This window comes from Chiloscyllium punctatum, chromosome 1 (assembly GCF_047496795.1).
Source record: "Chiloscyllium punctatum isolate Juve2018m chromosome 1, sChiPun1.3, whole genome shotgun sequence".
In the NCBI taxonomy this organism is placed as follows: Eukaryota; Metazoa; Chordata; class Chondrichthyes; order Orectolobiformes; family Hemiscylliidae; genus Chiloscyllium; species Chiloscyllium punctatum.
Window position 1 is genome coordinate 100330706 of NC_092739.1, and position 14223 is coordinate 100344928.

Here is a 14223-nt window from a genome sequence, read left to right on the forward strand (position 1 = left end):
TCATTACAAGATGACCTGTCCCTGTGAGATCAAGAGCTGCCATTGGTGCCACGAAAGAGTTGGCCTGTCATCTAATCTCCTACCTTTGGTCTGCAGCGATACAAAACTAACTCTTGATGGAAACTTGCCCATACAATAGGCAATGGTGATCATTAAGCTTTGCTTTAATCATTCTTTACCTCACTTTCTCCTGAAGATACTGCTTGGCTGATGTTTTGCAGACATGTGGTGGTCATGACCATTGACACCTCTTTGAAATGGTCATCTTTCATATTGGAACTGAGGGAGTGAATATTCACAGTGAAAGGATATAACAGAAATGTGCTATCCTGCGCTAACCTCTTGAATAATAGTGTATGACAAATCCTCTTCAGTGAAAGATATCTGCTATCCTTTTCTGGTCTACATGTGATTCCAGACTAGAACCCCACTCAGTTACAGCTCGATCTACCCAGCCTATGGGGATGGTCAATAAGTATCAGCAGCATCCACATCTCAAGAATGGCTTTTCAATAAGAAGGAACTCATTCTTTTCTCCAAGTGAATATTTCTTCCATTGGTCACCAGTCTCAGTTATGGCACCACAGCAAAATACTGAGACAAACATTTATCTCATAAAGTGGGAAGAAAGATCAGGGAATGCTTTTGTGAAGTAAAACTAGCAGAAATGGAAAAATAGAAAATATCATGAATAGAAAGGTCAATGGTCAAACAATACAAAAACACATAACTTGAAGGAAAACATTCAGCAACTGGCACTGAGAAAAACACTTGTAGACCACAATATAATGTATGGGGAACACACATAACCGACATTGGCTGTGCATGGAAATTCAGAATTGCCTCATCTCTTGCTATATTTCTCTTATAGCAAGAGTGAAGCGAAGAAAAGCAAACACAAGAGTTTAAAAGCAGGCTACTTCTGACACTCAAAGAGCACTTGTGCAATCAAATCAATTCCAGTTACTTATGGCAATTGCATATTTGGCACTCTTTAGATCAGCAAACTGCTGTTAGAAAAAGTTCATTTTTCCTGGGTTCCAAGGTCATATTCAAATAGTAAAGTTTTAGACAAGACAGCAGTTACTGACTGTGCTAAATTCACTTATTAACTACGGAAAAACACACAGTCTTGGAGGAGTGCAGCAGGCTTATTTCTCCAGCAGAAAGCTATGTGCAGACTGAGTTGGACAGGAGGAATGCGGTTTTGTCTGTCTGAGGAGGACCGTTACAAATGCCTTGTATGGTATCAGTGTCTGTAATGTTGCTTTATGCTGTAAAATTGCTCAATGAATTATCTGTCAACCAAGAACTTCAGTTGAAAAGACGAAAGTGAATGTTCACTGATGTTAGGCTACATTGGGCAAATAAATTAAATAAAATTAAAACAACTGAAGCAGTGATGTGAATATAGCCTTGATGTCATTTCCAGAAGTTGATATTTTCTTTCAAAAAGGTATTATTCCATTATCTTATGGCACATACTAATTTTCCATATTAATTTTGAACATAAATCACTTGGGTTCTGCAGTTTTGGACTATTTCGTTGTTTTGTGCAACAATCAGTTGAAGTGGCTTTATCAAAGACTTTTCCTCATTTCTCAAATAACAGAGAATTGAGAGAAAGTGGCCCATCATTATTGCAAAAAACACAGCATGCCCAGCACAGAACTAAATATAAGACATTACTCCAATGAGTGATTCAGACATGCTGAAGAAAATGAATGCTTTCTGTTTTAATGAGACATTGGTACTGTGTAACTGATACATGCATGCAGCATGTTCATCACAGACTTCAAAAGCTTGGCTCTGTTACAGCATAAACAATACTGCACTTCTGCAAATTTCAAGCCAGATGGTAAACAAGTAGCCCATGGTACCTTGTTATTTGGCAATTTTCTCTTCATTCATGTTCTGTTTGTGATGCAATGTGGCTGAGTGTAAACATACATTTGTACTTGTAGGGATAGTAAGGGCCATAGAAAGAGAAAGAATAAAACTCCAATTAGGCTCTGTTGGTTAGATTTTCTGCTGGCAGTCAGCAGCCCTGCTTTGTAGTATGTAAGATGGTGGATGGGTGATAATATTTGAATTTGTATCCAGTGGCATTCGGAATGTCAACCATGGCTTTATGTTATAGCTATAATCTCTGCATTATCTGACCCAAATGCAAATTGGCATTGGACAAATCTGATTAGAGAGATGAATATGTGACTCAAAAGCTGCCTTGGGAGGAGTGAGTCCAATTTGTGGGACACTGGCATCAATACTGAGGAAAGTGGAACCTGTTCCATTGGGATGGCCCCTATCTGACCTGTGCTAGAGCGGTGTTCTTGCCAATTACATAACTAGAGAAGTAGAGGGGTCAGGGATTGGTCAGTCATGTCTCGGGGCTGCTCACTGAAGTTGGTCAGTGGTCTGGGGCAAATACAGTACTGATTATTCATATGTCAATCATTGAGGAGGGTTCAAGGGGGAGGGTTACAGGACTACTACCAAAAGAATGGGATTCAAGGCTGAAGACGACTCACCAATACCTCACATTCACTCTGTATCCACTTTCCGAAAAGGGTCATGCACTACCACTCTCACTACTGCCTACATAGACCCTCATTTGCTGTTATCCACCCCAATACCTGACATCACGAGCATTGGATGCCTTCTGTGCTGCTTCCGGATGTACATTCAGTCTGTCCCAGTGCCTTCAAAACTAGCTTTCCTGCTTCAGTGAATAAATCCTTTTTGGGATTACTTGCAGCAGAAACTGTTATGATTCTTGTACAAATTATCTTTCAGACCAGTTGAATAAGTAGTTAAACCAACACAAATATTTAAATAAAACAAGTATTTGGCTGACCTGGGTTTGCTGAGGTCCAATTTCAATTTTTTCCAGCAGTTTTATAAGGAAGTTGTTAACGCTAGTCCAAGGATATATGCTGTTCGAACCATCAAGTACAATCACAATATCAAGCCGTGACTTGCAAGCTGCAATTACAAGTTGTCGCACTTTTAAATTAGAAACTAACATTCAACAATATTTTTAAAGAGCAGTACAATAACAAATGCAGACAACTTTGAAATTCAGGCACAACTTGGGTATGCAAAAGGGAGATTAACCGAATGTGATGCCAGTGGGCTATCTCACCAACCAATGATAGAAATTAGAGTTATTATTTTTGGGTGGCTGCAATGACACTTATGTCTTAACAAGCTATGTGACTATTCCATACAATTATTTTGCTTTTGGTAGTATGTGGCATGTAATGGTCACTCTCTACTCTATCTAAATGCATTATGGTTTGTACAGCAACTACACTGCCTAGGACCATAAGAAACTATAGAGCATTGTGAACAAAGCCCAGTCCATCAACCTTCCATCTGCTGACTCCATCTACACTTTTCATTGTTTTAGGAAAGCAGCCAATATCATCAAAGACCCCTCCCACCCCAGTCATAATCTCTTCCAATTTCTTCCATCAGGCAGAAGATGCAAAAGCTTAAACACATGTACCAACAGATACAAGAACAGCTTCTTCTCTGATGTTATTAGACTTCAGAATGGACCTCTAAAATTTCACATCTAATGTTGATCTTGCTTTTTGTGGACCTCCTTTACAACCGTAACTTTGTATTCCTTGTCCTGTAGAATCACCCTATGATCTTCATATGTTATGATCTCCAAGTAGTGCACACAAAACAAGACTTTTCACTGTACTTAGGTACATGTTGCAATAACAAATCAAATCAAATCAATATACTCAAGAGTAACTTTTGCCTGACCCTGGTGATTTTCTAAAACCTCTTTCATTCACACTATTGTATATAACACTGTTCCCCAAATGTACATCTCCCACATGTATTGACTATTCCACTCAAACTGACTTGCTTCACAATCCCTTGCGCATGATTGCTGATGTTATTGTTACATCAAGAAGTACATCACCAATGTATTACCATGTCCATTCCCAATATACTACAGGTAACACAGGCCTGAGGTTTGAATTTCTGTTGTCGACCGGTGAGACATTCCAGTGGAAGCGTGGACTTGCCAAATTGCCTTAACACTAGTTTGTTCAAACAAAGCACATAAAGAAAAACACAGTAATCAGAATTGTTCAGAAAAACAAACCTGTTTTATTCCATCATTCCATGTAATAAGAGATACCAGGACATAAGACTCCTACCAGGAATTTTTGTGGAAAAGTTGAACTGTGCTACAATCAGATCCACAGCTCATCCTGCAGACCATTAGAGTCCTCATGCAGCAATTCTGCTGTATGGACAGTTCTGCTGGATTCCTGCAATGCAATAGTGGTTTGCAAAATGCTGATGCTTTTGGTCTGCCACAGTGACATCACATGGAGTCTCCATGAGATGAATATCTTCCATGTGGTGAAGGGAATGTTCCTGATGAAGAAGAATGATAATGAAGAAGGAAAGAGTACTAATCAGAGTCTCAGCCCGATCTTTTCAACTCTAGCTCACTCAAGAGCATTTCAGCCGAACATTCCCCAATCCTTGTTCCCATGGCTAACATATGTCCCTGTCCTTCAGCACACTCCCACTTCCACCAGTTAAACATGCCCAGTGAGGGAGCAGCCTTGCAATGCAGCTTGGTCCAGTTTATGCGCTAGAGCTCCAAGGTGCACCATTTAAATAAGTGCTTGCTGTAAGATGCTCGGATAGATGCCATGATGATGTGAAGGAGGTTACACATGTCAGATGCCAATTGACTGTGGATGTGGAGTGCATGTAGTTGCTGCTCATACAGCGTGGCCTGACTCTTAGGTGTCAGGTGTCCAAGATGGAGTTTCAGAGGAGCCAGCAGTGAGCAGGAGTTGCCAGTTACCTGCTCTGATTGGTTGGAAAATGTAATTTTTCAATCTCAAGAATGGTCTCATGCAACATCTTGCTGGATTTTCTCACACCTCCTGCTGTAGCCCATGTAGTTCAGGGCCTGGGAAGATGTCGCACAATATGCAAATTGTAAAATAGATATTAAGATTGAACATATTGTGTCATCTTGAAATTTAAAGCAATTAAAATCAATGGGAAATGAAATGGCCAAGTGCAGAAGTGTTTGTAAAATGCATAAATATGGTATTACTTAGGAAAAAGCATTTAAAGACCAATATGAGTCAGTGCTGATAAATGTTTATGTTCATGCTCATACATCTAAATTTAAATCTTAAAAAAACATTGAAAGTCCAGGGGTATGTATGCCTCCATTCATGTTGTTGCAGCAGTATTATAAACATGTTAGTAAAGATCTTTTTCAGATAAAACCAAAAATACAAATATTGTAGGAGGTCTTCTGTGATGTCAAAGGTTTGCGAAGGCACCAGTTTAGCAGTGTTGACAAAGCTGACAGAAATCAGTGCAGTGGCCTGTCAAACTCAGGTTCACCTTAAGTTCATGAACTGAATTGAGTGGAGAAATGCGTAACATGTTCTCCCAATGGAGAAGAAATATTATGTAATCTCAGCAAAACTGCAAAGAATATCCATCTCCTGCTCCTTGACCTAGTATAATTCAAAATCATCTAAATTTTCTCTCTCTAAATCAAAAAAGAGATATGGTATGACACTGAGTCATCTGACAGATTGTACCATTGAGCACAGTAGCACCAAACTGGCTTCTGTTAAAGTCAGACCAGCCTATTTGGTTTATCCTGAATATACATTTACACATTCATTTTCAATTTAGAAGGAAATGTATGGAAAGCAAACTTTTAAGTACTGGCTGGAAGAACAGAGTTTAGGAGTTGGATATATCAACAATTTTATGCAGAGTCAAGCCGTGCCAACTCCCTGAAGTGTTGTCACTTCTGTGCAATTTTTCACAAGGTATATTTTTCAGGAGTGAAGGTTACTTGCTCGGAAATGATCTGATAGCAACTTGTCTCATTTTTAATCCACCTTAGTGATCCCTTTTTCTTAAATTTGCAGTTTTTCCAACAGCCACAGACCCCTCTGACAGCACAGGGGGTCTACCTAAAGCAGATTGGCTGCACCAGTTCAAGGAGGCAGCTCACCCACCACCTTCTCAATGGACAATAAATATCGGACTGTCCTGCAACCTAAATCCCATGAGTGACAAAAAAAAACCTGGAAAATATTTGACTTTGTTGGGTAGATAATATGGTGTTGCAGCATTGGAACAGATAATTGAAGAAGCACAAGTCTTCAGTTGCCAACTGAAATGTTCAGGTTGCAAGTTTGCTCGCTGAGCTGGTAGATTCGATCTCAGACGTTTTGTTACCATGCTAGAAATTACAGTGCAGTGCAGTGGCCTGTCCTTGCAGGGTATTTTGTATATGATGTTTGTTCTGCTGGCGTTGTTGGTGCATGGTCCTTTAAATTCATCAGGAGCTACTTCAGTGTGGTGGTATGTTTGTGGGCTACCATGATGTCTAGGGGCCAGAGTAGTCTGGTCATCATCTCCGAGATGTCTTTAATGTATGACAGGGTGGCTAAAGTCTCTGGCTGTGTTGTGTTGTCTTGGTTAGGCCTGTTCTGTAGGAATTGGTAGACTGTGCTCATCAGGTACCCATTGTTCCTGAATACATCATATAGGTGTTTTTCCTTGGCTTCTTGTAGTTCCAAGGTAATGCAGTGTGTTGTGGCTCATTTGAATAATGTCCTGATGTCCTCAGAACACCTCTGAAGAAGGATCATCAGACCTGAAACACTAACTCTGATTTCTCTCCACAAATGTTGCCAGACCTGCTGAGCTTTCCAATAACTTCTGTTTCTGAATCTGGAACATGACTGCTATGTACGATTTTGCGAATAAAATCTTCTTCAAACAATTGCTTGTCTAATTTGTGAAGCATGTACATTTTCAGGAATTTTATATTAAGGAATGCATCATAAATATTCATAGTTCTTGAATATTTTGTCGGTTCGTCTGATCAGTTTCTGGATCCCCTGAGGTGTTCTCAGCCTACAGATGAGCAAACATTAAACTGAATTCAATTATCGCTACCTGGGTGATAGTGGTGAGACCGGAACTGATCTCAGTTCTTTTGGGTAGGAGAGCAAGAGAAGCATTAGCATAGATTCCCACTTCTAATTGTTGCTGGCAATGTATGCACATGCATTCTGCATGTCAATAGACTTGACTACAATCCTCCCATTATGGGAGGACACCATGACAAAACTCACTTTTATTACTAACCCATAGCTAATTGTCTTTTTGGATGAAGCAGAGGAGAATAACAACAACCTAACAACCATAACCAATTTAGCCTAAGTCAGCATAATCAGTAGGGGTAGGGAAAAGTCTGGGATAAAGCTGTTGAAGGTAATGTCCTATGTAAAATTCTCAGCAAGACCTGTTTTCACCTGTACCCATCCACCAACTATAATTAGCTCATATGGAAGTTGTAAGCATATAAGAGACAAGGACACTGTAGGGATATTTTCCTCACAGTAATTCAATCAGACATCGCGAAGTGGAATTTAATGGCTCCTTCTCCTTTGAGTCTTAGAATGGCTGGCTAATCTAGGTGTACATCATCCTCTGCATGAGTCCCCTCATTTAAATTGGGGACAGGGAAGCCAGAGATTGGCTTTGCTGCCATGAATACGAACAAGGATCACGTACGGGCATCATCCTATTGTCACTAGGAATCAAGTTTTGGGATCAGGCCATCAGGCAGTCTGTCTCTGGGCTCAAATGAGGTGTTTAGATTAGATTAGATTACAATGTGGAAACAGGCCCTTCAGCCCAACAAGTCCACAACGACCCGCCGAAGCGCAACCCACCCAGACCCATTCCCCTACATTTACACCTTCACCTAACACTAGGGGCAATTTAGCACGACCAATTCACCTAACCTGCACATTTTTTGGATTGTGGGAGGAAACCGGAGCACCTGGGGGAAACCCACGCAGACACGGGGAGAATGTGCAAACTCCATACAGGGCCCTCTTGCCTGGGCACCCAATAGTGCATGATGGGTTGCACTGCTGACAGACTGACCTCACTATAAGAGTCACCCTGCTCCCCACTGTCTTCCCTACCCATGATGAGATATACATAACTTGTCCCTGAAGCACCACCCTCCCCCATTGACCTTCTTCTTGGGCCTCCATTGTTTGCTGTTGCTGCAGCTCGCCTGCTGTCTCAAAACCATGGCCTCTGCACTCAATGGCTATGCTGGAGTTGTAGAGCTGGTGGTCCACTAATTGGGCAGCAACTCTAAAGGCATGGTCTTAGCCTTCAGAAGCACAAAAACGCCCAAGATAAGATAGTGACCAAGCAGGAGACATTTAACTTCATTGGGGCTTCTGGAACTAGATGCAGGGATGCTATCATTGGCTTTCTGGCCTGCGCTTGACACTACTATAAATCTACTCCCTGTGCTGTTCTCATAGAAAACAAACATCTGGAAAAGGTGGAACTTGTTTTGTCATTAACGTTGATGTAGAACAAATGGATTAGCTCTCTAAAGGCCATGTCATTAAAATGAAAGGCTGGGGATGAATTCAACTTTAGCCCTATCCAAACATTTTGTAAACATGCAGGTAGAGTTTTGCCTCATTGAAGTCACAGCAAAATCCATACATTAAACATGATTTCAACAAATATTAACTGTGATATTACTAAAGTTGATAAATTGGCATATGGCAGAAACTATATTAGACTCTTTTGTTTTTGCTTAGTATTCCATTACTGTCAGAATGAATTTCACTGGGTAAGAGGTTATTAAAAGCATTTGAAGGGAAATCTACTTGAAAAAAAGAGATTGAAAAAAAAATTCTGTTAAAATCAATTCCAAACATTGTTGAGGAAAAGTTTCTTTGTGCTGTAGTTTGTTATAAAAATTAAAGATTCAAAACGCTAAAAATACACTGTAATTTGCTATGACTTGTACAAAAATCTGATGTAATAAATGAGCCAGAGCAATACCAAAACAAAATACATGCATGCTGGAAATCTGAAATAAAAATAGAAAATGCTGCAATACTCAGCCACTCTGGCAGTATCTTTGGAGAGACAGAAACAGATTTTCATGAATGTCTGAATGCATCTTTTGTCTCTTTACTTCTCCTAACACCACTCCCTTTGGCTATTAATCTACTCCCTATCACAGAGCTTTCATTCTTTTGTCTCTCTCCTGCTTTCCATTTGTAGAAATCCAATGACAGTTTTAACCTTTCTGAGTCCTGATGATTGCAGTGATTGAAAACTTTAACTCTGAAACTGAATCTGAAATATTAACTCTCTTTCCCTGTCCACAGATAGTGCCAGACCTACTTAATGTTTCCAATATTTTCTGTTTTCTTTTGCATTTGAGTGTTAGTTTACTTCTGGGTCACTGAGCAAGTCTCTATCAGATTACTTAATGAAGATAATTTTCTTGAGAGAAAGAATATTCCCTAATCTTGTGTTAATTCATCAATTCAAAGACATTGGATTGATGCTATTTGCCTTTCTTCAAATTTTACTGGCTTGAACATCATTTCTCAATGTAAGAGCCAAAAAAAGGCCAAGTAAATGGATCAACATTTTTGTTAAAGTGCACATACATACAGATACATCTAAAAGCTGCTACTACAAACATGGCAATGACATATGCAAGTATCTTCTGAGCAAGCGTTTTTTAACATCATTGTTTGTTTTTTCAGCAAGTCCCTTTATGGGAAATGTTTAATGAAAAATAATCAAACAATCTGTGGGTTGCTTTTATTCCTGAATATGGAGACTATTTCTCCCTAAATTGGAAATTGTGCTGAACACAGATGCCATATATGTTCACTTTATTGAAATCTGTTAAGTCATACAGAATCAAGCTCTTTGGCTTACATACCTTTCACTGTAGGCGCTACTGTGTTTACAGCTTGGAAAGTGGAGCTTACATTCAAACAGGCACCAGCTGCATAATATAGACCTCCACACTTGTAAGAATAAAGTGGCCCACATGTCTGAAATTTTTTTAAAAAGAACAACAAATATAGTTTAGTATATCAATAAAACAATATATAATCTTTTCCTTCTCCATTCCCGAATTTCTTTTCATTCTCAGTGATTGAAACTTGGAAACGTTTGTTGGAGCTTAATATCCTCTTGTAATTTGCGAATTGCGACCATTCTAAATGTGTGTACCTAGATAGTGAAGTTAGACTATTTAACCATGGAGCCAAAATCCATTTTATCTGACATTAATACAGGACACTAAAGCACTTGCACATAAGAAATCTCAGAGGTAGGTGGAAGGCTACAGTTTGCTGGTGTTAGTAACACGAGGCTATGGGGTGTGGGCAGAGTGGCATAACATAGAGTGAAAAGCATAAGGAGCCATGAGAGGTGGGTAGGGGGTTGGCAAAGGGGCATTGGTATAACCTTTTTGGATTTACCATTCAAAAGGTTCCCTCATCCAGCCTGCAATTCATGATATCTCAGAGGGACCATAAATTATGATTTCATGAAAAGTTGGCTGAACTTCACAAAACTGAAGAGGGTGAGCAGGTACCTATTCTTGCAATCCTCAGATGCAGCTGGAAAGGTTGGTGTTTCATGGTACAGGCCCAGATCTGCATCAGATCACACCCTTATCCTGCCTTGACAAAACACAGACTGGGAATCCTACAATTGGCTTCCACAGCCCACACCTTTAAAGGTCGATAGAGTCTCTCCAACACTGTAAGAATCCAGCCTGCTGTGTTTTTGGGGGTTGTCAATGAGGAGGAGAGTTCAGATGATAAACAGGTGGCAGCCAAGGATACAGGGCAACCTTGATTACCCAAATGACACGGGCAGGGAGTATTTTGTTCAGATAATCGAATGTTCAGATAACACAGTTTGCCCAAACATTGGGACCTTGAGATCTTGTTCGGATAATCCAAAATTTGGATAATCGATATTTGGATAATCAAGGTTGTACTGTAAATGCTTTTGATAGTAGAAAGGGAAATAACTGCCTGGTTCTCTAGCTGTCATCTAATTTGTTAAGAATGGAATCAGACGGTCCACCCCACTCACTGGATATTGAAGGAGAGGCAATGGAGGAGGAAGGTGGGATGAATTGTGGAGGGAGGTCAAGAAGGGTGGAGAGGAATGGTTTACACTTAACACAACCACATTGCGTGTTATTTCTGATTTTGCTATGGGCTATTTTGATACTTACCAGAGCAAGCTCCTGATATAGGTATACATGGTTTCCAAAAAGTTGAAAATGGATTTGAAGGACCATATCCATACTGAAAGACCTTGGGCAGAAAGACAGATTGAAGATGGGGAGGTAGTTTGCAATGATACCTTAGTCCAAATATGGGCAAGAGAACTGAACTTCAGAGGTGAGAGGAAAGCAATTGTCCTTGACTGAGTGTGGCATCAAGGGACAAAGTTCTCTACTAGTTAAAGCTATATCTACTGAAAAGGAAGGTGGTTTTTGGAGGTCAGTCAAATCAACTTCAGGATATTCTGCAGGAGTTCCTCAGGGTAGTGTCGTCAGCCCAACCATCTTGAACTGTTTCATTAATGACCTTCCCTTCATCATAAGATACTGAATTCATTTTTGAGCAGCACATTGGCTGCAGAGGTTCAGGAGGCAGCTCACCACCACTTCCTTCAGAGCAATTAGGAATGGATAATAAATGCTGGCCTAGCCAGCAACGCCCATATTCTAAGATCAAAATAAACAAAGAATAATTTGGAGAAATTTGCCAGGGTGTGCAATTCTGGTCTCCTTCCTATCAGAAAGATGTTGTGAAACTTGAAAGGGTTCAGAAAAGATTTACAAGGATGTTGCCAGGGTTGGAGGATTTGAGCTATAGGGAGAAGCTGAACAGGCTGGGGCTGTTTTCCCTGGAGCGTCGGAGGCTGAGGGGTGACCTTATAGAGGTTTACAAAATTATGAGGGGCATGGATTGGATAAATAGACAAAGTATTTTCCCTGGGGTCGGGGAGTCCAGAACTAGACAGCATAGGTTTAGGGTGAGAGGGGAAAGATATAAAAGAGACCTAAGGGGTAACATTTTCACGCAGAGGGTGGTACGTTTATGGAATGAGCTGCCAGAGGAAGTGGTGGAGGCTAATACAATTGCAACATTTAAGAGGCATTTGGATGGATATATGAATAGGAAGGGTTTGGAGGGATATGGGCCGGGTGCTGGCAGGTGAAACTAGATTGGGTTGGGATATCTGATCGGCATGAACAGGTTGGACCGAAGGGTCTGTTCCCATGCTGGACATCTCTATGACTCTATGACTCTATGAGTCAAGTCTGAAAAACAAGTTCCTATGAATTGCCCCAAAATGCAGAAGAACCTTTATTGCTTGTTTCATAAGTCGAATGCATATCAGCTCAAATTGCACCATTTTGTTCATGTTATAGTTTTTTATATTAAACATCAATGGGAGTAAGCAATGACTGATATCTTTCACTATTATCCTGCCAATTCATTGAACACTTTCTCTGTAGTTATATAGCTTGTCGTTGCAACACTTTTGTTATAATTTTTCATTTTGTATTCAAAACCTGTCATTGTGATGGGTGCAGAGTTCACATCTTGTACTTGACAGAAAAAAAAAGAGCTTTCATGTATTTTTGTTTCTCTATGCATTCAGTGGAATTAAAGCAACTCTTATTTGGTAGTACTGTAAATACATTGAAAATGGAACTTAAGTTTCTCACCAGAAAGCCTGCTTTAGGATTTAATGCCAATGACATTCCCAAAGTCATATTGTCTTTAACCTCAGTGATGTTAGGAACAGTTAAAAACTCTGTGAAAAACAACAATGGAAATAGTGTGACTATGAGTTTTCTGCATAAATGTACAATTTACAATATTGTTGAGAACTATCAGATGTTTTGCAGTCTGGTTATGTTCTATCATCTATAGACTTACTTAGGACATTTTTGCTCTCAGTTATACAAGGAAGTAAGAAAGGAAGGAAGTCACCTAGTACCATTACCTCTCATTTTATCTCATGATCTCCTATATGGAATTAATGTGTATTATGTTGAAGTACAATTCCATAGTTTTCATTATGTCCAGTACCTGCTCCAAGTGACCACCTTTTTTGTCTGAGATTGCATTTTAAACTTTGACCGGAGGGTAACATCACGAACTCTTTCATCCTCTCTATACATGTGCAAACACGTATAGCACTGGTACAGAACAGATTTTGAGAATCATACAAACAGACAGTTTATTCAAGCTAACATGCATGTTAAATACTTGGACAAAGGCACTGAGGGACTCTGCTTTATGCTCTTCCATCTGCCTCAGATCCTCCAAGATGGTTCTCAGTATTTGCATATGCATGTAAAGATCAAAAACATCAAACTTATTTTTGTAAATGCATTCAAAGATCCAAGTCCACAGGATCCAGGGGTCAGCTTTTGTGAAGTATCTTCCCCCACACTGTCAAACACCCATTGATCATGTCCAAGAGACTGATACAGAGACATTGTGAATATGTAACTTGACTCATTATCCAGATCCTAAATTAATGATCCAAAGTCTAAAAAAATTAAATCCCACCATGGTAACTGAGGAATTTAAATTCAGCTAATAAATAAATCTCAGAACCAAAGTGACTATTCAGATAGTTCTTCTATTATGTAGCAGTTGCGTTCTTGTGCAACTCGCACTATAGAAAAATTGTGCTTTAGGGACAGTGCTTGAAGTGTTGGCAATGTAATCATGTTACAGTCAAGTTCACACTTGAAAACAGTGTCCCCAATTCATCAATCATGTTACAGCAAATTCATGTTAATGAAACTCGTGTTCTAGCAGAATGACCTGTAGTAATGGTATACATGAAAGTATTGGATTGCTGTAAGGCCCATCTGGTTCACTAATGTCCTTTAGGATGGACATATAAACTATTTCATGCTCAGACTGGGCCTATATGCCATGTTAGGTTCTTGGAAATGGGACAATCTCTTAATCGCCCTCTGAAACTGTCCCTAAAGCACAATTTTTCTATAGTGCGAGTTGCACAAGAACGCAACTGCTACATAATAGAAGAACTATCTGTATTGTCACTTTGGTTCTGAGATTTATTTATTAGCTGAATTTAAATTCCTCAGTTACCATGGTGGGATTTGATTTTTTTAGACTTTGGATCATTAATTTAGGATCTGGATAATGAGTCAAGTTACATATTCACAATGTCTCTGTATCAGTCTCTTGGACATGATCAATGGGTGTTTGACAGTGTGGGGGAAGATACTTCACAAAAGCTGACCCCTGGATCCTGTGGACT

General features: G+C 39.7%; 1 protein-coding gene across 1 annotated transcript in view; it reads right to left on the minus strand.

Moving 5' to 3' along the window:
* itga1 (integrin, alpha 1) overlaps positions 1-14223 on the minus strand; it is a 222579-nt gene that overhangs the window by 162710 nt on the left and 45646 nt on the right. The window contains exons 4-6 of the mRNA XM_072571632.1: positions 12644-12732; positions 9818-9932; positions 2858-2985 (exon numbers count right to left, since the gene is read on the minus strand). Of these exons, the coding sequence (XP_072427733.1) occupies positions 2858-2985; positions 9818-9932; positions 12644-12732 (332 nt within the window). The remainder of the gene's footprint in view (positions 1-2857; positions 2986-9817; positions 9933-12643; positions 12733-14223) is intronic.